At 41.0% G+C, this 26658-nt stretch overlaps 1 protein-coding gene across 9 annotated transcripts in view; it reads right to left on the reverse strand.

Annotated features, from left to right (window-relative positions):
- The window catches only part of ANKS1B (ankyrin repeat and sterile alpha motif domain containing 1B), an 857966-nt gene that overhangs the window by 59002 nt on the left and 772306 nt on the right, over nt 1–26658 (reverse strand). For 3 of the 9 annotated variants that reach the window (XM_031462968.2, XM_064491622.1, XM_031462971.2), the window contains 3 exons: nt 24285–24392; nt 22088–22267; nt 3605–3679 (listed from right to left, as the gene is read on the reverse strand). In XM_031462968.2, the coding sequence (XP_031318828.2) occupies nt 3605–3679; nt 22088–22267; nt 24285–24392 (363 nt within the window). Of the gene's footprint in view, nt 1–3604; nt 3680–21239; nt 21501–22087; nt 22268–24284; nt 24393–26658 lie in introns of those variants that run through there. The other 6 variants (XM_010989991.3, XM_010989990.3, XM_031462972.2 and 3 more) reach the window with 3 other exon arrangements.

A 26658-nucleotide genomic window follows, 5' to 3' on the forward strand; every position in this document is an offset into this window, starting at 1 on the left:
TATGAGTTCCACATACACTTAAAGCAGAATGCTGATCCAAATATTTACATCATCCACATAAGATGTAGCAGTCATTTTGGGAGAAACAAGCCCCAGCACATACCACCCCAGTCTGGAAACCACCCCACTCTCTTATTTGATAACCACTTGAAGAAATGGGTGGTGCATCCATTTAATCTGTTTGGGCAGCGCCATCATCTGCTCTCCTATGACTCCACTTTGTCCAGAAATCACAAACCACCTGCTCTGAGTCCCGAGTGATCCAACAGGCCTCCCCTATGTGCAATGGGGGGAGATAATTATAGGGGAGAGAAACAGAATCCTCACTTTATTTTCTTTGTGGCCCTGAAACACTGCTCTAATCCAAATATTTTATAACTTCCCTACAGGGACTGAATCTACCTTTCTGGAAATAGAAACTGAATTTTGTCATACTTAGTGCTATTTCCAGAAATCCATTTTCCAACAGAGGGAAAAGTGTTCTTAAAATTGAATTTATAAGAAAATAATTTTATTTCTTACTGTAAATTCATCAACTTACTATTATTTTTTTAACCTTAGATCTAACAGTATTTAGAAGACTCACCTTGAAGGTGTTGATTTTTCTCTTTGGAATTAATTTAGTAGGAATGGATGGATTTGACATCACACTATTGTAAAGGGCAGATGTGGCCCTGGCCTTTGGGTGGGATTCAGCATCACCTGGTCGACCAACAGTAAAAATAAGAGTTCAGAGAACAAGGGTGCCTTAGGTCACAGTTCTTCGGAGGCTGAATTACAGCAGGAATGAGCGATGGAGGAAGTAGATAGAGTGGTGGCTATATGGAGTAGCAGCAGAGACCAAAGAGCAAATAAGGGGTTTTGCCTCACATATAAAATAATTTCAAGTGATGAAGCCTGGTACTAGGTCTTGTTAAATATACATTCATATATCAATAGTATTTCTTTGGGTAAGTTTAAGAAATTAATAATTTCCCACTTAAAAAATGCTTATTCAATATTAAATAAAAACCAAATAGATCTAAAAAGCCTTTGCCTGAAATAGTTTATAATCAAACCTTATCTTTACTGAAAAGTAGACCTAAACATGGGTAATGATGAGGCAATAATATGGTAATAATATTTAATCACAATAACAAAATAAAATCAGAAAAGTTTGGAGTAAAGTTCTGTCATATTGTAGGCTATTATTGACTGGCAGTACCCTTTAAAAGGCTTAAGTAATTGCAGAAGAGAAATTAAAATGATCCAAGGCACTCTTACCAAATATTTTCAGGCTATTTTTTAAGGGCTTAAAATACTTAGAGAAAAAGCATTCCTTTAGTTTCATGTACTGCATGATCTTAAAAGTTCAAGAATTTGGTCATGGCTTAAAACCTTGTCGACTTGGTTGGTATGTATGTATGTATTTCCTTTAGTATATATCAATTAGACAGAGGAAAATATACATTATTAACTATCCCTTCAAACTCAAATAAACATTAACATTCTAATATAAAGGAAAACATAATTTGAGATTAGAGTTTTACACAGAGAATTGATTCTGCTTAATAGGTATTTACCAACTGCCAACTAGAAATTGATAGCCTGATTGAGTTTGAAGGATTATAATTGGGTCATATTTAATATAATGTAATTAAGTTAAATGTCTCATACGAAAGTGTAAAACCACTAACTGAATTTAGTTATAACACAGAAAAAAATGTTCAAGAGTCCACAGATAGATTTTTATTGGAAAGCAGATTCCAAAATGGAGCTTTAAAACTTTGCATTATTTCAAGAAGTGGTACTGGTTTTAGCTCATGAGCACCAGGTATGGAAGGCAAATTCTAAAACATCATATCCTACAGCTCTCTATTGCCAAAAATGGAAACTGAAGATATCACATATTCTATGTGCTCTGAGAGTACAAAGGGGAGATACTGTCTATATTCTTATTTTCTTCTTGAGAAAAAAGTTTCACAAGGATGTCAGTAAATAATTAAAAGCCATGATTTTGACTTAGCTTTCAACATGACAGGAAGGCATGGTATTTTCCAAGCTTTATACTAGTCTTTAAAATTTTTTTTTCCAATTAGGATTTAATTGATTTTTTTAAATAGACGCTTTTAAATCTTTTCTACTAGGAACTGCTTCCACCTACCTGCTTGTAAATTTAGATCCGAATATTAAAAACATAATTCTCTATTTCTTCAGAACACTTAACGAAAAACTAAAATGAGTTTAAATGACAATTGTTATTTTAATGTTTCCCTTTCCCTAATTCTGACAAATATCGGAGATGGCCTACCCAAACATACATAAGATATATGTGATTACATTTAGTTTCCATTATCCTAAGGCTTTGAAGAATGCGATATACAATTCTACCCTTATAAATATGTACACATGTATTTGGATGTGAATGTAAGGAAAGGTCTCCCATGAATATTCACACACACACATGAAAGCAGGATGCTGCTGGAGTCTTGTTTTGTTTTTTTTTTTAAGATTTTTATCTTCAAAAATAAAGAGTGCTGGTTTGGTCAAATGCAGTTCATTATCCTGAATTTGTTCTTTTTGATGATAAAGAGCAGAGATGGCCACTTCTGAACACGAAAAAGCACCATTTAGTGTTTACGTGTTCAGGAGGAACTGCTGGGTCACTGGAGCACCAGTATCAGGCAACGTATAGACACCGCGGTCCCCAAGAGCCAGAAATCCCATGCACAGGAGGAGGGGTGTACCTGATGTGGCACCCCCAAAAGAGGCCCTTCACATGCCACCCCAAGACCTCTGCTTAGTGATTCTCAACCAAATGTCTCAACTTCAGCAGGTTACCCCATGAGAAAAATTTAGCAGAATTTGAAAATAAGATTGTATTTTAAAGTACAAAGTGGAAAAAAACCCCAAACATTAAAATGCTTACTTTTCAAACAAAAATGAATTTTTAAAAAGTATGCAAAGGTGAAATGTGAATATTTGAATATTAAGCAGCTCAGAGTAAAACAGGGGTCAAGATTTCACACACATTCCAAAGATCAACTCAGTACTGTCAAATGGAAAAAAAGGAAAAGGCTGAGAACCACTTTGTAGCTGTAATGGTGCCTCTCCTGGCTATACCCCTCCCACGCTTGCATCAAACTTACACAAAATATCATGCAAATCATACTCAAATATTTCTCATAGTTAAGCGCATGAACCTTTGAGAACTGTTAGACACAAAGGACTGAATAGCCCATGGACATGGGAAGTACAAAATGGGGAAGAAAAACACTGATATATACATGGGTATATATATATATCAATTTACCCTTTTCGTTTCTCCTGTAAAAGCAAGTTAACGCAGACACCTGGGATGAAAGCCAAACTCACATGGGACAGATTTTAACCGTAGACTTCAAAACCAAGTGTGTTTCTCATTTCAGGACAATGTTTGAACGGTAAGTAGTCACAAGGCACAGTAAATGAGGTAAAATACACGAAAAAAAAAAATCTCAGGAGTCATTAGACGTCACAGATTTTCTGCATTGCCAGGACATGGTCCCTATAGCTACTGACAACACTGGGCAACACATGACATAGCGCAAGTTCAGGAAGAGAAAATAACCATTTGTAACCTTACATTATGAACCTGATGGATGGCTGAGAAAGGAAATCCAGCGTTCTGATTCGTCCATATCTCACAGACAGACGACTGCTGATATAAACAGAAAACTATCTCATCTTGTCAATATTTAAAACACGGCAGCTACCAAGGTAGCAGCAAGGAAGGGAAGGAGGAAAATAATACAAAGCAAAGAATCACATTTCTTAAAAAAACAACTCAAAAACTCAAAAAAAATTTTTAGGCTGCCCAAGGTTTAATAACTGACTTCCAAGTCATTCTTTTGCTTAAAAACATTTTGGGTTGGCTGGAAAAAAAAAAGGCCATTTATGCATTAGTTTTATGTCAAGAGAAATTCCCAATACATTCACATCTTGGAAAAAGCAAACTGTATTTTCCATTTGCCAAAGAAAACGGAAATACCTTCCCTTTTCATGTCATTCATTTCAGAGGATAAATATTTTCATGAAGTTCAGGAAAGATGAGAAAAAGATCTTTTACACAACTCAAACATTTTTATTTTCTTATCTTCAAATGACCAAGAGCAAACAATGCAATAAAATGACTTTCCTAATTTGGCCGTTGCTCCATCTGATAAACCTAGAAGACATTTTTCCCTCCAGCGTTCTCAAGGGCAAAACTCCGTGGTTAACCCAGGGAGATGTGGCAGTTTGCTGCCCAGCAGTGGGAGGAGGTGGTTGAGGAGGGGGCTTGAAGGAGGCAGGGCAGGGAGGGGCTGGGGTCGGGGAAGCTCAGCCTGTCACTCAAGCAGAAATGCTGGGGAACAGCCTTTGTGAGCCTAGTCAACCAGCTCCATGATTTGGACTCTCCACCACACCACTGACAATCTAATAACCAATTATTAAAAGGCAATCACGTTTGCTTAGAACCAAATGCCAAATGAACCAACACCCTCCCAGGACTTACAGCAGAAACTACCAGATAAACCAACGAGGCTTCTGGCTTGACCTTTACAGAATTCTTTTCCCGAATTCCATCATCTAAAAGACACCATGAAATTGAATCACAGAAAATGGCAGAATGCCTAAACTTATTCAGCCAAGCCCTGTGAACATCCCCAGAATTCACAAGCAGAGCATTCAAGGATCAGTGCAGGAAGGAGATAAGAACATAACCACAGTAGGGTTTAGAAACCCAGCAAAGAACAGTATTGTCAGCAAACGAACTACAGAAAAGAAGGCTTATCCCTGGCTAAATGTTTCCTCCACCTCCACCCTCCCAGAAACACTCACCAGAAATTTAACATCTCTTTCTCTCTCTCTTTCTCTCTCTCTCTCTCTCCAGTTCCAAAGGCAGCTCCACACACACCTACATCTTTGCTTTCCATCCCTTCTGTCATCTGGATGGCTTGCTAGGGACAGATTGTCAGGTAATTGGCATTCTGTTAAGAAAGTAAGATCCCTGGGGTCTGACCAAAAGGTACCTCCAGCCACCTCTCACATAAACCAGTCCTGTTATTCTTAGTTTTTGCTCTAAACTTCAAGCTATTTTCTCCGCAGGGGGATCTCCCCCTTCTTACTTTTCAAAAATTAAATCTCTAGCTAAAGTTAAGTCTAGGGGCCATAAAACCCCTAGCCTCATCTCCAATAGCTATCATCTGATTTAAATATGTTATATTAACTCTGCTTTCGTGGGATTACCATCTTAACTGGCACAAAAGATACTTCTAGGATACCCTTGATGTACTCACCCACAGTTCTGAACTAATTCTTTTGCATAAATTACATCTTCTACAACTTTCACAGACTTTCAGTGCTAGAAGTAACCCAGGGACCACCTGTCATCCGACAGATGATGATAATGACATTCAGAGGTTAACCGGCTTGCTCAGGTCACACAGGGAAGGGTCACAACATGTCAGCTTGTCAGGGTGGCTAGGAAGGGGTACCAGCCCAGTACTGACTTCACCAGAAGGCGGAAGGAATATCCAGTTACATGGAACCTGTTTACTCATTCTGAAACAAATATATATAAATGGAAGCAGTTCATGGAAGTCTCAATTCCACAGGAGTTCAAATACCTTAAAATATTGTCTGCTAATCATTACTCCCAAATGGGCCATGCTCAGGCTCTCCTCCCTCATGGGCAACAGGCCAGTCGACATTTGGAGCAGCCTGCAAGACCTCCTGGTCACTTGCAGTCAGGAAGTAGCCTTTTTTTTTTTTTAATAAAAGTCCAATTTCGTATATGATTCAAACTTTGCCCTCTCTCTCCACAGGCCGGTCTTGGGGCTTAAAAAAACCTGAGGTGGGGTGGCATGGTCCACCATGGGTGCTCCCTACCCCATGCCTACCTCCTCCATGCGCTTAGGTGGGGAAGAGGGTATACGAGAAGGACAAGGGCCTCTCTCTTACTTGGCACTGGCTGAATTCTCCCTGCTAGTTGTCACTGCTTCTCAGGGTGACACTAACTTGGCCTCTGATCCCTCTCGTAGGAGCTGCCCCACCCTGGGTTCTACTGTACCCTGGTGGGTTCTCTGGAGGGCTCTGCTGGGGTAGGGGGTGGGGTCCTTATTGCACAGTTTCTGATGTGAGAAATCCATCCCTAGTTAGACTTCTGTCCACCCCCACGCAGCCCTCCTGGCACACATGCATGCCCCTGGGGTGGGACACAGGGGAGAGGGCACACGCCCAGCCTCCTGCACGCCCACCGCATCACATACATACATCCTTGCCATGCAGAGGGGCTGCTCGGCTACCACTCCCCCTCTCTGCCAGGATGTCTCCCTCCAATTCTCTCTTCTTCAGCTCAGATTGGTTTACATGCATCTGCTCCCAGAAGTCCAATGAGGGAGAGAGATGCTATTTCCCCCTTCTGGCATGTTCTCCCACCCTAGGTGAGCATTCCTCTTGAAGCCCTTCCCCCAGGCTTGTATTACATGGGGATGCACTCCCTCCTCTCCCCTGGGAAGGGAGAAAAAGCCCCAGCAATTTCCACAGTGGCTCAGATAATCCTCTGCCCCCCCAGCCCCCAGCCCCAATCTTCTGCCTCTGGGGACAGGGAACTGACTGTGCAGGGTGGAAACCGCCACCTCGTGGCAGACCCCAAGCAGGGTATCAGGGTCCATTATCAGCAGCTCTCTCTCTAGAGTGTGTGGTACTTAGTACCTACAGGAAACGCCCCTTGAGTACCCTGCTACACGAGTCAGTCTTCCACAGTCACAGAAGTTACCAGAGAGTTAAGGATGGAGAGAAGGTCTAGTGCTATAATTCTTTTATTTAAAAGTCCATGTAAAGTTTTCCCAATGAAGAAATAAAACCCACCTCTACTGAAGAGAGTTCCTATGTGACTCATATAATTTTTAAAGAAGTTACAATAACTTTTCATTTATAAGCTATGTTCAAATTTAGAAAAAGTAAAACCGCTCTCATTTCCAACAACTATACGACTCAACACAAATGGTAAAAAGTCAGATTTTAAAATAGAGTTTAAGATAAAGGCCGTTAATTGTATTGTACTTATGGAGGCTTTTTTTTTTAAAGCTGGTACATGTCAGATATCACAGTAATTCCACTGGCAGTAAATACTTTATCAGGCTTATAGAGCAGTAATTTAAGGTGGACCAACTATAAATGGCTCCTCTTCTAGACACATGATTACTAGGCTGAGTGCTAGAACGAACTTTTTAAATGCAAAAAAGTTTCCACTGCAGAATTTCATTATATTTATGAAGATAGTATCTCAGGGTACAATATGCATTGAAGTACTGAGTGTTCAAAAGCTTTGAGAAAGAAAAGTATCAGTGATAAAATTTCATTGGGGGCTCAAATTCCTAGAACAGAAGGGATTTAAATCCAAGTTTTAATTAAACCTTATAATGTCCTCATCTGTGAAGAGGAACGATAATAGCACTCGGCTTACTTATTTCACCCGGTTCTTGTGCAGCTCATGCTAAGCTTCACACGTGCGGGCACGTTCTGACAGCTACGTGTCTAGGACCCAGAATACAGAAGGCCGCCAGACATGTTTACTAAGTGAATGGAATCACAGAAGGTGTTCAGTCTTTCTTGGCAAATGGTAAAGCACTATAGGAACGTTAATTACTGCTATTTGTTATCATTTGCGGTTGGTCAACTTTGTTGTAGGCACTTGTGCCTTCAGTAAACTACATCACTGCCAACACATTTCTGGTAAAATGCACCAGAGATTAACCTTGCAGATTTCTTATTAGAGAAGTTCTCATTTTTCCTGATAAAGGCTGAAAAGTGGCTGCCAACTTTGTTAAAGGGAGAGGAGCATCTGTAATTTGCACACCTACGTGCTAAAGAACTGCTTGTACGGAGCTTGGAAACAGTTCTGTAAAAGGATGGTAAACATCGTGGGAAATTTCATTTGCTTATTAGTTTTCTCTCAATCCCTTTTCCACATACATTGCGGAGGCTAATTTAGTTGCTGTGAACCTGAATGATCATGAAATCCGAACAAACGGGGGTTACGGAAAGGTACAGTAGTCCCAGAACTGAGATATAATTAATAATTTCATGTTTATTTCTTTGATGATGAAGTCAGTGCACTTTTGGAGATGCATAATTTAACTTTAGATCAGACCTCCCTCTCTCTTCACTCTGGAAATGTTTTCTTAAAATACAACACACACCCTGCTGTTGTTACCATCACATATCTCAGATTACCAAGAATACAGTTCAGAAAATACAAGGCATTTGTGTTCAAATCTAATAATATACTAAAAAGAATATTACCTACCTCCAAAGCCTTCCTCCTAAAGGTAGACTTCTTTTTTGCTCAATTGGTAGCAACCCAGTAACTTACACTAAACTCTCCCTCCTTCATTGTGTGTTTTTCCTTCTTTACTGGAGCCTTCTTCAAAACTGCTTGAATAACATTTTCTATGAAAAGCAAACAAACCCCTTCCATGGACCCACCATCCTCCCTGAGTTTGTCCTTAATTTCTGCTCTGTAAGAAGCAAAATTTCCCAAGAGGCGTCTGTATGGTCTCTGCTTTCCCTTTTCCTGTCCTCACCTGAGCCCACTCTATGAAACTGCTTTTCTCACTTTGTCAAATCCAGCTGTTCATTTTCCTTGACCCATCTGACACTTGCTCACTCCTTCCATTTCTTGGTCTCCTTTGCTGGTTCCTATGATCTGACCATTCTCTGATCCCTGGAGCGTCAGTCCCCAATCTTTTCCCTTTCTCTGGCTATACTAGGTGGTCTCATCCAGTCCTGACTCCCAAGTTTATGTCTCCACCCCGGACCTCTCCTCTGAATCCCAGACTCAGCTATCCAGCTGCCTTCTTGACTCCTCACCTTTGATGACTAATAGGCATCTTAATCTTAAATTAAATGCCCCAAACTAAGATCCTGATTACCTCACCTCCCCTATAAGCTTTCTTATCTCACAAAATGGCAACCCTCTTCTTCCAGTTAGAGTTGTCCTCTTGCTCACATTTCACATTCAGCCCAGCAGCAAATTTTACTGAGTCTACTTCTAAAATCCTCTCACCCTTTAATCACTACCTGGCCCAAGTCACTACCTTTTCTCACTTGGATTCTTCCATTAGCTTCCGAACTGGTCTCATTACTCTCATCCTTGCCCTCTGAGTGCTTATTCTCAATACAACAGCCAAAATGATCCATTTAAAATGAAAGCCAGTTCATGCCACTTTGCTCCATTTAACTCAGAAGAAAAGTCAGAGTCCTAATAATGGCCTGCAAGGATCTCCATTTTCTGACACCCGTCCCTCTCTGCCCTCTCTCTGCCCTCTTGCTCAGTCGGTTCTGGACAGCAAAGCACACTCCAGCTTCAAAGCCTCTGTATTTGTCTCCCCTTCTGCTGAAAGACTCTTCCTCCAGATGCTGCAGGACCAGCTCCTCACTTCCTTTAAATTCTACACCAGTGCCAAGACTCAGAAGCCCGCCCCAAGCACCCAGCATATTATATCCAAATTAAGTCTGTGCTTTTCACGCTGCAAAGGGATTATTCTTTGAAGCATGAACTGAACATGGGAAAAAAGTTTAGAGCGTAAGAACCTGTCTTTCTGGCACCCTGACATTCATTCAGAGATAATTATTGCTCATCTATTAGGTACAAGGCATGGGTCACAAAGTGAGTAGTGGTAAGCCCTGCTTTGAGTCAATGTTTATGTAACAGGGATTGCTATGGACACAATCCATTGTCAATTGTCAGGACCAGCAGCAAACTGGGATTCAGAGGCTGATGGAGGGCCGAGGAATGGAGCAAGCCGATGACAGCTCCACCTACTCAGTAACACCAATTAGGCTCTGAAAACCTTCCGGGAGTCTGCCGATGCCGTGTAGCTAGTTTAATAAAGAAACTTGTATGAATAGAGCCCTCAGGTCAGCTTCTATCTCAGATGAAATTTTCTGCCTTGTTCTAGCCCTGGAAAAAAAAAAAAGCTTTTCCTCTGTTTCTCCCTTATGCCTGTCCACACTTCAGGGTGTTCAGAAGTTGACCAGAAAGATTCCAACAAGACAGGAAAGGTTCAGAGTGAAAGTTAAAGGAGTAAAGAAGTCTGTTCCTTCTCTTGGATGACAGCGCTTCTAAAATAAAACAAAAACAAACTTGAAGAGAGAACAAAACAGCTTCAAAGGCAAAAGAAAAAAGGGCACCCTAACAAAGGAAGCCTCGGTCAGCAGCCGGCCAACTCAGCGGCTCCTGGAGCAGAGACTAAAACGAGATGAGATCTGTCAAAGGGTGGAGTCACACAAATTCAGTTCGGTCAAAGAATATTGCACCAGAAACCTCGTGTCCATTTTTCTTCAGCTTCCTCTTCCATGGGCATCAACTAAACCCTACCTGGAAACTAGAAAACCAGAAACTTCTCTCCTGAGTTACCCAGAGGCAGCAGGCCAGGCCAGCTTACTTCTTCTGTCCCACCGCTGTAGACGCAGGAACCATCCTCCTTCTCCTCTCAGGTGAGTTTCGAGATGTGCACAGGCCCTCGAACAACTACACGTGATTCCTCTCTTCAACTCCACTGTGAACGTCTCAGGTTCAGGCTTTCCTATCACAGACCCTTGTTGTAAAAGGTTTCAGATCAACTGTTTTGTTTGCAGGGAACACTGGGCTAGAAAAAATGCTACTTCCCATCATTTCTTCATTTGTCTGAAGAGCAGTCTTCTCAACCTTCATGAGTGACCTTCCCCCTATGTCAGGGAAATTCTTGGACAGATTGGGAATCACCTGCTGGAAGTGAAAAGCCAGGCCAACAGTTGTTCTTCCATGTGTGACCCATTATTGCTGGCATCAGAATTCATCAATCTAGCAATAGTGGGAGGAAGTAAACACCACGTTTGGGCTCATCATAACAACACTGACATGATATAAATGAGGGCAGTACTTGCTGCAGGCCCAAAGTTATACTCTTCTCTCTCTCACTTCCTCTCCCCGCCCCCCACTTCTTCCTTCCTTCCTCCCTCCCTCCCTCCCTTCCTTCCATCCTTCCATCCTTCCTCTCTTATGCTGGTATTGACAGCACAGAAAGTAAGCCCTCAGCTGCCAAAAGAAGAGAACTATAGCTGTATGACCTGTTACTCATTTGTAGAGATAATACATAACTTGCATTCCCTAACATGACAGTTGTAGCCCTAAATAACATTACATAATTACTGATGAACTCTCTTCACAGGGAGAAAAAACAGAGCAGAGAGAAAAAGTGGATCACTGTCTGGAGAATCCAGATCTCATTGTACAGCTCCCTGGGTTCCCTGGGTGTTGCAGGGAATTTATGTCAATTGGGATCGTACTGTTTCTTGCAATATGGGCTGTTTCACTTGTTCTTAATCAGAGTTTGGATGCCACCACTCCTGATACAAACATTTTTCAAGGCCATTAGCAGAAATATTAATCACTCATTCAGAAAAGCAGCAATCAGCTTTTTTAGCATAACTGAACTGCTGCAAAGAAATTCGATTTTGCAAAGTAATAATTGTTCTTTGCCTGTAACATCTCTTTAAAATAGACATTGTGATCCTTTCTTGTAAATTGAGGATGTCATTTGTAAAATTTAAACCCATTTATTAACAACATGGTCAACACTGCTTCCTGTCTCTGGTTAAAAAGAGGTATTGGGCAAGGCCATTCATTCAATGATATTTACTGAGACCCCACCACTTCCTCTTTTATCTCACAAGGGTGGGATATATGGAACAAGGTCGGGCTGAATGATCATCTTGTTTGAGGCCAACTTAAGAGGTCTCTGGTAGAAGGCTACACAGGTTTTCCTCAGTTCTGCCTGGTTCAACACTGAGATCAATACACTGGAGAAATTACTTGAAAGGCACTTTTTCTGAGGTGAGTTTTTTTTTAAACTATCACTTATTTTTTTTTTTAAAGTGGTGTGTATGTATGCATGCATGTATGTATGTATGTAGTATTGGCGGGGAAGGGTAACTACGCTTGCTTATTTATTTATTTAATGGAGATGCTGGGGATTGAACCCAGGACCTCATACATGCTAAGCATGTGCTCTACCATTGAGCTACACCCTCCCTGCACCCCTTCCCCACCATGAGCTTTTTAAATTAGCACATTACATAGTTGTGAAGGATCACTGATACACTGAGCATTGACCAAGTTCTAAAAAGGCACTGAGAAACCAGGATTAGTGGATAAACAACTTGATACAACTGTTTGATCCGGAAGGGAATAATACAAGTGTAAAATCCTGCATTAAGGTTAAACACACACACACAGGGCACTGTGGAGGGCTGAGAAAGGAGGCATGGCTCACGGCCTTTGATAAAGGTTGGGAAGTTTTCATAAAGAAAAGCTCAGTAAGAATGAACAATATGTCAATGTTGTTAAGCATGAACATCAACACAGCAGACATGCCCAGAGCTGGGGAGTCTGGATCCTGTGTAGCCCTCATCCCACTTATCAGAATGATACTGGCAAGAAGCTGGATACAGTTAACATAGTGAGGGGATGACATCAAACTGTCTTTAGTCTTAAAGAACTGTTCTCAGTGAGAGGGAGCAGATTTATTCTTCGTGTTTTCAGAAGAGAGCATTAACTAACTATGTGGGCGTTTTAAGGAGGCTTATTTCAGTTCAACAGAAGGCAAAAGTTCTATTAATTAGAACTTTTCCAATGATGATGGGGCTGCCTCAAAGAGTGGGGACCGCCTCACAGTGACAAGTTGAGGTAGAAACTGGGGGCTGTTTATTAAGGATGTATTAGAAGGGGTGCTGCATCAAGACACAGGACTAGATACGTTTTCTGGCCTTTTCCCACCCTAAAATTCTCTGTTTTTCTTTAACAAAAGCACAGAAGAATCTTCCAGCCATTAATGTGCATTGAGAATGCAAGTTACCGTAAATATTTGTGATGCCGCATTCAAGCCTCAAAGTAGAGACCGATGCGGGGGGTGGGGTGGGGATGGCAGGTCGGGGGGTCGCATCATTTCACAATTGTTCACATCAAACCATTGTTTGCTAGCCCTAATTTGTAATGAACGAAAAACTGGATATCAAAAGCAAGGGATTTTTCTTTAAAGACCATGTTTATACATGTTACCTGAGCTGTTCAGTCCTCTACTAACCTTGCAATTATTTACAGGAGATATTAGATATTAGTAACAGAATTTGTCAAAGGACTCAAAACAATTGCACTGGAGCCTTCTGGGGTTTTAGGAGTTTTAGAACGTGTCATGTCTGCTGGTACCCAGTTTGTAGAGAAAACCTGGTGTGTTCATCAACACAGTGGTTAAGGCACAGCCTGAAAAGCTAGACAGCCTGGGCTCAAATCCTGACTCTGCTTCTTACCATCTCTGTAAGCCTTGGGTGAGTGACATAAATTCTCCGTGCCACGATCTCCTTGTTACAAAGTTGTACTGATCAGTGCTGCTGCTGATGGTGAACTACCTACCAGATCTAAGCTGGGCAGGTGATATGCTACTGTTCCAGGTAGTTTATTTCTCTAAAAGATTTGAGACCACCCCAGTTTGTGTCTAATCTGGAGTCCTGGAAACCTGTGGTTTTGTGGTACCTGAAACCTTGTGTAAAGTAATCTGGTCAACAAGTGTTTATGGACTGCTTATGATAGGGAATTAAAAAATAGGAAGGAAGAGTCAGGCCTTGCCCCTATGTAGCCCATGTATACTTTAATATTTTAGTATACAATACAATGATCTATTTTAACACATATGTTAATTAACAAAGTATTACAAAGTATTTAAGTATGGATGTCATCCATAAATCCTCTCCTAAGAGCTCCAATGCTAACTAGGTTATAACACAGATATGAAATCCTAATACAGTGTTTGCAATCCTAAGAACTATTGTTTCCGTATCAGTGGAGAGGTATTAGTTTAGAGCTTGCCAGCTGGGAAAATATAAAGTTTTGTAAAATGCAGCTAAATATTATGAGCTTTACTTTAAAATGCATTTATTCTCAGTTGTAGTTGAAAAAGCACAGTGTAGAAGAAAACTAGAAGTTATCTCAAAATAATAATAATTTTCCAAATCACCCAAACAGAGAGCTGTATGGCTTATAAAACAATTTGACAACTACTACTTTCCTGGTATCTCACAACAATCATGTGAGGGGGCATTAACCTCACTTTAGGAAGAGAAAACTAAGGCTCTGAGTAGCTAAGAGGCTTGTTCAAGGTTACAGACGTAACAGCTATCAGAGACGGGATTTTTAACCCTGATCTCATCACTTCCAATCTGGTATTTTAAAAAAGCTCATCAAATTAAGTATTCAAAATGAAATCAATACACATATGATATAATAATTTCCCATCCAACATTCTCGAAATTTGAAAGTCAGTGTAAGTTTATTCGGGTACCCACCATTGCTGTTTCTGCCCAGAAAGCATTCCCACGTCTGGTCCTAACACTCTGTCCACAGGAGGAGGTCCCTTCCGACCACACACACACTCACACTCTCTCTCTCTCCCCTCCTGTGTGATTAGCTCAGGACAGATAAATGGTCCAAACCTGGCTGATATGAACCAATGAGATCCAATCCTGGGGCTTTTTGGGAACTCTGGGGAAGCCCTCTTTCTTGTAGGTTCAAGTTTAACAGGAATTGGACTTAAAACTCCCCTCATGTCGAGAAAGCCTGCTTGGGAAAAGAGCCAACTCAGAGGACAGCAGAGCAGAGACTTGAAGAGCCCGAAATCAAGACGTCATACGAGCACCCGGATCCAGGCTGCCTGGGCTTTGTAGTGAAATGACTCAAATATGTGCCCTTTTCTGCTTAAGACATCTTGAGTTGGATTTTCGTTACTTGCACATAGAAGAGTCCCTACTGATATGTTACTTTAGTCATACAGACACAGAATTAACCAAGACAGGACTGCATAATCAGCCCTATTTCCTGTAGACATTAAAAAACCTTCTCTTTATTATTATTTTTTTATACTGGTAAAAGAAAAGGGAGAAGGAGAATAAGAGAATTCTCCTACCCTTGAAAATGGATCAAGGTCAGATTGTAACAGCCAAAACTGACCTGTGGACCCAAGAGCTGGACTGAATATAGTGAGAAACATTTCCAAAATTTAACAAGTGGAAAAAAATAGCCTGGTGTGCCTCTTTGTGAACACACTGCTCAGTGTCAGTCAGCCTAAGGCACTACTGCATATCACAAGGTCAATTCCACTAAAATAGGGTTTTTATATTTTGTGAGATTTCTTATTTATTCAGGTGAAAATTGGATCTTTCCTATTCATGTTAAAAAAAAAAAATCCATGCTCTGGTTTTAATTGGAAGCATCACCTTGGCAAGCACCAGCACATAAGAGGGGAGGAGGAACCATTCCAGCGTCTCCAGCACAGTGACTGGAGGTGTTTGGGTCTGATTGGTACCTGTCAGAATGAACTCCTGGTCATCTAATGTGCTTCACTGATGGACCTGACAGAGAATGAAGGAAGGAACCGGGGCTTGTAAGATGAGTATCAAAACCTAAGAACGATTCCATCTGTGAGATTCTTCCACTTTGTCCCATTATTTTTTTTAAGACTGTGGGACAGAATAGATGGTAACACTTCAATGTTGCCTGAAAGATATTAATCATATTGGAATTTCCAAGCCCAAAGCTGTCATTGGCAGAGCAGCATATATTTTGAAAAGAGGCAATTAACCATCCACATTAATAAATGAGGTATACAACACAACAGGATTAAATTCCAAGTATGAAAGCACCATTTTCCACTTTTTTTTGGCATGATGCTCTGGGAATAGATGGCTGATGGGTCCAGAGTCCTGGCTTGAAACAGGGCACAGACGCTACCAACATCCCAAGTTATCTCTGAAGCTGATGTGTCAGCCTGTCAACTCTTCAAGCTGTCATATCAGGAGCCCCTGATGGAAAAGCTCACTGAATTTACAGAACCTTCTTTTCTAGGTTCTGTATCATCTATCTGTGCTTAAGTATTAGGAGCTGCCCTTTAGACCTTCACGGTAAAAAATTTGAAGTCACGGGCACACTGAGCTTTTGTGAGTGGCGGTTAGGTGATGAAAATCTACATTAAACACTAGCCACTAATTTTTGGGCATTTGAAAAATATCTAATGTAACACAGTAATAAGAACACTTGTTCAGTGGGAGAAAAATCACTTTGTAAAATGCTGTTCTTTTCAACATAATTGTGCCATTTTCTGAAGGCAGATTCTGTAAATTCCCATAACCCGAGAGCAGTGGGTAGAATTTCTAGGAACACTGGGCTTTCTCTCCCAGGAAAGTACAAAAGAATAAATTACTATCTTCCTTCTTTCCCAGAGCCTGGCTAAGCGTTTGCTTCATGGCTTTGGGGGATATTCATGCTTCTCTAGTTAACAATTTTGTATCCTTTGTATTTTGAAGTTTTAAATTTCATTTAAGGAAAAAAAAATCCTTTCTTTCTCACTGAATGTTTGATCTTACCATGTTACAATAATTACATGTTATTACTATAAGATATCCTTTGCTACATACTTTCGCACCTGAATTTGCAGAGAACTATTCCGTCTCTCCTCTGCTTTCCTTGGCTTTGTGATCATCACACAGATCTCTTCTCCTTTGTGAGAGATGCTCCTTGGCAGCCTTCATACTTACACAATTAAAACAATGAGGAAAATTCCAGTTCTATTCTCAATATGCATTCAAAGCATGGATAATACTGGAACAAAAGGATGGTCTTTATAGAATGCTACAACGATCTGAGCACTTACCTTTCTAGTGTCTTTGGCTCTAACTGGTCCTATGATGAGTCAGGGACCTTTGAATTAGGGATGGATAGATGGTATATCTGAATGGATAGTCAGATCATCTATGCAGAGTGATTCACAGTTTGGAATATACTTTCACAAAAATTATCTGATACACACAAACCTGAGAGGCAGGCTTTTTCTATGTTTCAAAGACAAGGAAACTGAAGTTCAGAGAAATCACATGACTTGGTACAAGTCACAGAAAGAACGGAACCAAATCAAAACTCCTGCTGAAGAAGCTGCTCAGGAAACAGCATCCACTATCCGCAGAGACGCCACAGGCGGGAACTTCTCTGTGTATGCAGTAAACCCCACACTGACATACAAAGCTTTTCACAAACACAGGAGGAGGGCAGAGTTCTACAAGAGGTGCAGGGAGAGTCTCCACTAAGAGGATCAACAAATAAACACTGTAGTTTTGCATTTGAAGGGTTTTATGGTGATAAACACGAGCTGATTCAGTACATTTCCACTAAACTACCGGCAATTTTATCCTCGTCCTGCTCACTGCATGTATGTAAATATAATCTGTTATAGTATATGGGTACTTAGCATCTGCTGGACTGTTATTAAGATATCTTATATTGTTTTAAAATAGAAGTAGCCCACAGGGCATCAGGGGCCATATCAGAACCAGGATATGGTCAGGCAGACAGCTTGAGTCCTGGCTCCGCCAAGTTCCAGCTGTTAGGCAAAGCACGTACCCACCTGGGCGCCTGGAGTACAGAATGGGCTGTTGTGAGGTTTAAGTGAGATCCTGCGGGTGGGACCTCGGGCACGGATTGGGCCATGGCAGGGCTTCTGTGTGGCCCAGTTCCCATTTCTCTTCCTTTAACAGTATCGGAAGAACGAACATTTGTAGAACTAATATAATATGTAAAGAGATTTCAAATAAAGAAGTTAATTGATCTACTCATACTTAGTGAGTAATACTGTTTGGATCAACATCTATTAGACTTTCAATGGAATCAGTCTTCTAGTGATTTGGAAACTATTTATTTATTTTTATAATTTTTTTTTTAAATGGGGGAGAGATAGTTAAGTTTATTTATTTATTTTAAGGAGGTAATGGGAATTGAACCCAGGACATTGTGCATGCTAACTATGCACTCTACCACTGAGCTATATCCTCCCCTTAGGAAACAATTTAAACAGAGCCTTTATCATGCCTAACACATTGCCTCAGACAAGTTCTGATATGGTTTCTTTCTGGCTGTGCTACACCCAGGCCAAGTCACATAATTTCTCAGTTTCCTTGCCTTTGAAATGTGGATAATGCCTGCTTCTAAATCAGGTAAGGTAATTGCTCCAGGCAATACTGATATTTTTATTTAGATGAGAGCATTTAAAACACAAGGACCTCTAAATTATGGATTTTCTTCATTAGTACTTATCTAAAGTTTGTGTAAAGACACGTATTTCTCTTACTGTTTAGGAGTCTTTTATTTTGTGAAAATAGAAGTAGTATTTCATTGTTTCATAAGTATTTCATTATAAATAAATGGTTATAAGTTTCACATGGGAGAACTTCTTTTTTTCCACGAATTTGGAGAATGCGATCCCTAGACTTTATTAATGCCATTATTCTCCTTTATTATTCATTTTAAGAGCATTTTGATTTCTCCTAAATATCACTCAAGAAAATTTCTAAATATTGCGATTAGGCCCAAAATACTGGAAATATTTTTTTTCCTTCTGTTACTATTTTTCATATTTTCACTATCTCATCTGCACAGAACTTGGACTTAAAAAGCTGATCTGCTACGTCCTACACACACATAAACAGTTGTGTAGGATACCTTGTTTGTGCTAAAATGAGATAACAGATGAGAAAGTACTTTGAAAATTTTAAAGTAAGCTCTATATGCATTGAGGTATTATACACGTGTGAGTACATTATCTATTAGGGGTATGAAATTAGGGGAGCCTTTCAGAACTTCTGAGCTAATGGCTCCAATTTAGAATTACAGGCTAGAAAAGATGTTTTCAGCATGATAGAAAATCCATTGTTTAGATGTTTACAACATTACATTCTGTGGTTTTAAAAAATCCTATCAGTACTGAACTTGACTTTGTCTCACATGTGTATTTAAGACAATTCAATGCCACAATATTGCTTGCATCAGAATAAAAGTAAACAACAGCCGCACTATTTTAAATCCTCTGGATTCAAAGACAGGTATTTTAAACATTGGTTCAAATTGAAAACAAGTAATTACACACCACTCCAGTGTCATCTTTAAAAAAAGACAATTTGACAACCAACAAATTTAATCGGTGGAATGGGCATTATTAAATTTATCTCAGTTTAACTTTGAACATTGGTTTTCCAAGTTAAAGCAGTTCCACACATCTGCTGGGCAAACCTTGACAAAGCAACGCCCCTATGAATTATTGCAGCCACCAAGAATTTAAGGTTCCTGGCCTGTGGCTAGAATTCCAAATCACTCTGGTGGGGGCTCAGCTAAGCTTGAAGCAGGAGAGGAGTTTCTGAGAACATGGATTTGTCCTGGTGATTTTCTCTTAACTGCATTTTCCTTTCTTTTATTAAGTAAGTAAGAAAGCCTGAAGGTGGACTTCTGCCTGTCACTGGGAAACAAACCGGTTAGCCTTGTATTAACCAAACCTCCTCGGGAGAAAGCCCTTGGGAAGGCACCTCAGGGACTGGGCTCCCGGTAGGAAGGAGGTGTAACTAGCTTCTTGCTTACAGGAATTTTTAATTGCTAATTCAAGTCTTGAGGAACAAGACTTGAATTCAACTTTACTGGCTTAGGGTATAACTTTGGGAAAGATGTGGTCTAGAGAGAGTAGGATGGGTTGTTAAAAAAAAAAAAAGCAAATGTGTTTCAAAAATTATTACAGAAGCCGACCAAACACAGAAGAATAAGAAAAAAAAAACATCAATTAAGTGGCTGAGTGGTGGAAAAGTCACAAAAATAAAACTGTTCAGCAAGAAAAATACCAGTATTTCATATTTTGACAGGTTAAAGCTTTGAAATGGTGCTATTTTTAAAAAGGTATCCCTTCATTTCTCATGATTTTTGGCATTTCTAGACTAGGAAACAGTCTCAGGACAAATAAAAAACTGCAATTAACACAACCTAAGGAGCTGCAATCCCAGAATCTCTTTTTCTTATTGATCAGATTCCTGCAGTGCCATCTCCTATTTACTCTGCAGCCAAAGTGCCATATAGAGCAGTGGGATTTTAGAAAGCTTCTAATAAGCTCCTGGTTGCTGATGGAGGCCTAGGTCTACATCAGTCACTCGATCATTGTGAGCAGCACATGGGAGGTAAATAAGCACATTCACACACAGCCGCTCCATAGCTCTCATCTCACCCACTGCTCACCTCCCTCCTCTCTCTGTGTCTGGGCCTTTCTCACCTGGCCGGATAAAAAGTTCATTCAGTTTTCTCAAGGGCAAGACAATTCCTGAAAGGGATGCATTCTGATTGGAGTGACATGAAAAAGATCCAGGCTCTTCAAAAGGTAACAGTGCCCCTAGATTGTGATTCTCACAAGGAACGTAAGGGAGCAATCGCTGGATTACCTGAATGTTCACACACAGGCAGAAGACTAATTAATTTCCTCTTTGAAAAAAACTGCACTATATGGAGAAATTTCATAAATTACATGAGCAGCTCAGACAGGCGATTCTGTTCCTGAAGCTGGCAGGGGCAGTAACAGCTGACGCTTGTTTAATGAATGATCCTTTCTACCCAGGAAAGAAAACGGTTCAGGAAAATCCCAGTTTGCATTAATAAATAAGGACCACATGGTTCAAGGTTAAAATAAACCACTTCTCCGAAATGCTGTCATTAGAGAAATTTAACTGCATATATGATCCACAGATACTGATAAATAGCAGGAAATATATGAACATCTCGGGGTGGGGAAGCTTTTAGATTCTTTATTTAAAAGAGCATCAATATTAACTAAATTTATTGTAATAATCATTTTGCAAGATATGCATGCCAAATCATATGTTATACACCTTAAACTTATACAGAGCTGGGTGTCAATTATATGTCAATAAACTGGAAAAAAATGTAATTAAAATTCCCATTACTTCTTGGAAAAAATAAAAATGAAATGCTCAAAAAAAAAAAAAAGAACATCAGTGAAAGCAGTAATAAGGATTAAAAGATAATGCTTAATAAGGGAGAGAGAGAGAGAAAATTACTCTTTTCTTGTCTCTCCTACATTTTCCATCGCCCTTCAATAAAAGATTCTCCATAATCCCAACACTGCTGTTCTCTGCACAAAGAGCCCTGAGAACAATTCGATACTGAGTGAGCTGAAAAGAGACGCAGTATCTCAGACCCTCTCTCTCCAGGGCATTTGTAGGCAGAATAGCCATGGCTTCCAGAACATTCTCTTCAGATTTTTTTCTTTCGTGAGCGGCAGCATAGAATGTTTACTAATGGCTTTTAAAAACAGAATCTCACCAAGCAGTTGAGGAAAATATTTAACAACCAAGGCAAAGCAATTATAGTCAAATTTTCACCTCAAGATTCTCATCTTGGGTGTGGGAGGCAGAGAGGAGCCTCTTAACACATCACTCTGAAGCTAGAATGAGGATGAAAAGAGTGTATTCTGCCAGGAGTTGTCAACAAATCCGTATCTCCGAACCTTGGGGCGACGTTGCAGGGCTGGCTGCCCACCTGAATGTGCTCTGAGGACGGTTACAGCTGACTCAAGTTTCTGAGCGGCAATCTGGGGACAGGCAAGACACGGACATCGATACCAAAAACATGGGAAGGTCTGAAGGGGACAGAGCTCCCTCTTGAGTTATTTGTGTCAGGCAGCAGCCTCATTTTCAGCTACTCAAGGTGACAACATGAGATGGATGCAACTAGTCCCCATAGTACAATTTTCTACAAATATGTCAACTTGGGAAGAAATTAACAACGATACTCGGAGTTAATACTTCTGACTTTCGCCCTGTCATCCAACCAATTTACATTCTATAATCTAGACTTGCATGGTTTATTTTCATTATGATTTGATTCTTACACAGTGTTATTCCCTTTAGGGCAGAGACTTTCTGGGTACAATGAGATCAGAACTGATTTCTCCAGTAAAGAAATGGATAACAAGGAACTGGGCATACATTCCATTCCCAGAGAGGACTGTTTCAGTCTAGTTCCACTGAGCAGGGAATGAAAGTCATGGCATCTAATGGTAAAATTCCAGTTAGGCTGTACACAGTAGACATCCATTGTAAGTGACTGTTCAAATGGGAAAGCATTACTTGATGTGACTGAAAGACAAAAACATCACAAAGACCTTGAACACCTTACCTGGGCCATCTGCCTCTCCAGTTTTGATCGGGGAATATCATCAAAGTAGTTTTCATTTCTTCTCCTCCTTGCATCGCCCTGCATGATAATGTGAGGAACGTCTAGGGAGCCACCAGTGGTGTAAGTGCTTTGGCTAAGTGATGGAGACAACTGAGGAGGAGTGTGATTACCACTGGGTTCCTGAATGGAAATACATCATGAAATAAATACCATGTTCTTGTGGCCGACCTTTGGTTTCAAAATTGAGAAATACTGACAAGACACACTGCAGGGCTGGGGAGTCATTTTTGAATAAACTATCAAGGAACTGATACCATTTTATGAATGGCATGATCTAGTCAATACTTTCCCTCTAGGCATTTCAGGTCGAAGACTTACAGGATAAAGAATCAGGCTCTGTTTTCTTAAGCCAGCATCATGGATGACCTCAGGAAAGAGGCACACTTATGTCGGGCACCCCCGGCACTATCCCATGTGTTTACAGGGAAAGGAACTGGGTCTTCATGTGGACCTGAGTGGCCTTACCATGGTAGATGCTATACGAGAAAGCTAAAATGGGACCTAGTGGGTCTTATCCTCCATCAAAGAGTGGACTGCCAATCGGGTCAGGAAGAGGACACAGTATGGACAGGGCATGTCACATGCACAGACTGCAGAGCCATGCATGTAATTACAGAGGATGGGTTTCAATGGCGAAGACAACTCAGGGAAACTGGTCCAGAAATAAGATAAACGGTGGCAGACAGCTGGGCTCTAGGGTTTGCAAGTGAGAGGATGGTTGGATCGTGTGGATTCTCAGGGCTACTTCTCCCCAAGATGTCCTGGACCTCCTTTGATGGATTAAGGTACTGTACTTTTTCTTGGGAATTTGTGTCTTTGATCTGTTAGTTGTTTCCCTAAATCTCTTCCAGGGAACCAGAGGGAGAGGTTTAGAAGAAGGGAAAAGAGCAGTGTGAGTAGCAGGGAATTACTCCTCTAAAGAGTCATTTTAGGATGGCTACACTGATGGTGCCTATTTCTTTCACCTCTTTTGTGTAGCAAAACAATAATCCCTCTCTGGCCTCATTTTCCCCCCAATTTATTTGAGGCTCCTTTCACTGAGGGAGAAAAATGGGTCCTATTTCTATGTTCACTATTCCCATAGCCCTCAGCTAGCCTCCAAATATCCCAGTCCTCCCAACTGATCAGTTTTCCTCAAGCTCCCTCCTGGAGCCAATTCCCTTGCATTTCCTGAAATTTTTGTGTATTTTCTTCTCCTTTAAAACCGAATCAGCCACAGAATCTTAACAGCTTCTCTCTTGCCTGACTCTGCTATGCTGACAGTAGTTTCACCGTTTGCTGAAGCTCACTGATAAGGGGCACTAGACCGCACTTCATCCCTGGCAGTGACGGCCACATGCCGCCTTGGGTTCGTTTATTACCACTAGCCTTTCTGACACTTCAGGAAAGGAATCAGAAGCAAGCAAGTGCTGGACTAAATAAAGAGGACAGAGTTGGAACTCTTCAACTGGTCGTGGAGATCCGGCTTACTGGTGAATTTTTGAAAAGTTCTGACAGGCCCTGTGAACATGACTGTTTTGCCTGGAGATCATCTCTCTCTGTCTCGTTCCCTCTGTTCCTTCTCGCCTTCCTTCCCCTTCCACTCTAGGTCTCTCTTCCTTCTCCAGTTTCTCTCTAGTTTTTCCCATCATTCTAAAATATGGCTGAAATAGTTTATTAAATAAAGTTCTAGATTTGCTACTCTTAATTTCTGAAATGGGTAAGGCTGGACAATTTTCCCTTCTTAAAAAACAGAAGACCCTAAGGTTAATTTTAAATTGATCTTTACTTAACTCTGGTCCTTGATCGATTTTTTTTTCCTGTGGGTTTGAGGAGTTTGACAGAAAACTCATTTCCTCTCTCCTGGTGTAGATGGGAATGTTGAGGTGGGGGGGAGTCGCGGGAGCGGGTCTTTAAAAGTGGTGGGTTTTCAGATGTGTTTCTAAATCTCGAAAAAATATATTTAACCAGTCGAGAAAAACAAATCTTGTCTGAGAAAACCCTATCAAAGGCAGGATGGTGTTTGACACAGATAAGGTGAGCTACACGGAAAACAGCCTATACCTCCCGACCCACAGCTTCAGTCATTTTAATGTTACTTCACAAAATAATCTCTCAGGCTAAGTGTGGAGGACAAGACCAGCGTGTGGCCACTTACCCTGAGGGTGATGGACCGGGGGGGCTTCTGCGGTGGATCGTCGTGCAGCCTGTCTCCCAGAGATGCCAAAATACGTTTCCTGTGGCCAATCAAACTGATTTTTAAAACCTGAAATGACATATATTGGGGTTAAATATTTCATTTGAGAAAAGTAATTTTTATATGTCCTAAAAGATGAAGGAGTGGAAAGAGATGTGTGCACAGTTAACCTCTGCACTGTGTGAGATGTGGTGTGAAATCAGTGTGTGCCCCTCCACCCACGGCCCAGAGAGGCAGGACTAGCCTGGAGAGAGTCTGGAGCGGCAGGGCTGCGGGGGGAGGAAGAGAGGCAGGGACAGCGCTTCTTATACTCACGCCGCCCTAGGGGCCAATCCCCTCTGTGCAGCCACGAGACCTCTCAAAAGTGTAAGTCACGTCTCATCTCTCCCACAGCTTCCTATTGCTCTTAGAATAAAATCTGAGTCCTGATCTGGCCTCATGGCCCAAAAGGGCTGGCTGCCCTCTGTCTTTCTCTTGTCCCAGTCTCTCTCCCCTTCCACCTTCTCTATTCCATATCCATTTCTGACTCTGGGGCCTCTCACCCGGTTTGTCCATCTGCCTGGAATGTTCCCCTCAAGATTTTCAAATGATGCCTTCTCATCCCTCTGGACGTTGCTTAAGCTTTGACCCCTCACAAAGGCCCTTCCCACCTCCTCTGGAAAAGAACAGAGCTCTCAGCCCCCAAAACGCTCTACCTTGTGATCCTGTTTGTATCACTCTGAAATTATTTGCAGGCTTAGAGTCTGTGCAGCCCTGTCCCCCAGCTAAGCTTCCTGACAGCAGGACCCTGGAGTATCTTTATCCTTGTTATTTCTCAAATGCCTAAAGCCAGGTTTAAAATAATGGGGGCTCGATGAAACAGAAAGAATGAATGTTACATAGATCGAAGTAATAAAGTAGGATTAGAATCAAGCACTGCCTGCTTGGGAGAGACTCAGAATCTCCTCAGGATGGGATTTTTGCGATTGACAGTGCCGCAAAGGGCACGATGTAGAAGAGATGACAAAGGAAACCAAGCCTTGCAGGGTGCCTCTGTCCTCAGCCCTTCCCAGAGCTTTACCAATGCTACCCCCTTTCAATCATCCCAACATTGCTAACTGGAAGGTGTTCTTGTTTTACAGAAGAGGAGACTGAGGTTCAGAGTGGTTAAGTAGCCTACCTAAGAGCCAGAATGTGGTGGCTCTGGGATTTGAATCTGGTTTGCCTGATCCTAAAACTTGTTTTACTCCAAGGCAAACTGCAAAGTTTGGGTATATCTCCAAATTTTACTGACTTTTTAAAACAGCAAATTATAAACCCACTCATAAATTGTATGTTTACCTCTTTCCTGCACACGTGTAGTACCAGAATAGAACAACTCTTGTTGGGTAACTAGTTCCAAAAGTATATGACCTGTTGTGAAAATGACTTTTTTAAAACAAAATTCTCTCTTTTCAAGTTTTAAGAGGTTGGGGAGTGCATTTCTTTGGCACTCATTGAATTTTTATTTGCCTATTCTTCAGTTAGCCTATTGGCCTTTCTGCCTAAATGGATTTAGATTTTAAAATTTTAAACTAGCATGATGCTCTATTCCTTTTCTATTCACTCTCAAGGTGTGTCTACATGGACCACAACACCTTGATTTTATAAACCTTCATACTCCTAGGCTGATGAATCCTAATCTTTGCAGGTTGTCTTCATAAAGCAGCTTCTCTTTCTGACAGGTCATTTTGATCGACTCTCTCTGTGCTTTCTCCTCCCCTCTTCCGACGGCTTCAGGTCTGTTGAACAATTACTCACAGTATTCCAGGTATAAGTGAACCATGGCCTTACATTTGAGTGAGATACTATTTCCTGCTTTTAGAGCCCCTTTGAAAATGCCCTTTCTGGGCACTCCTGATTTCTGGCTAGCCTTTTAGCTGCAGTAGGAGTAACTAGGCACAAAAATATACACTGACTGTAAAACCTCTTAATTTTGTTATAGGTGATAGTGCAGAGCCCTTTAATCTTGGAAGAATGTTTTGAATTATTGCTCCCTAAATTCCTTATCTTATAGTTGTCCGTGCAGAAGCCCATCTGCCACCCTTCTGCCCACTCCTGTAACCCTGTGTCGCTTTCTGCATTCGTATTAGCCAGCTTGGCGTTTCACTACCTGGAGTTGCTTGGCAGTTTTTGAAAAACCTGAAAGTTCACCATATACTCCTTTTTTCAGACGATCTAAAAATATGCTAAATAAGTGTGGTCCTAGTTCTGATTACTCGCAGGCAACACTGTTCATACGATCCACAGAAATGCCCTTATATCCTTACTATGTTTCTTTTTTTAAAGTATCAAGATCAAAGGATTCCTCCATTTC

This window comes from Camelus dromedarius, chromosome 11, assembly GCF_036321535.1.
Source record: "Camelus dromedarius isolate mCamDro1 chromosome 11, mCamDro1.pat, whole genome shotgun sequence".
NCBI classification, from domain to species: Eukaryota; Metazoa; Chordata; class Mammalia; order Artiodactyla; family Camelidae; genus Camelus; species Camelus dromedarius.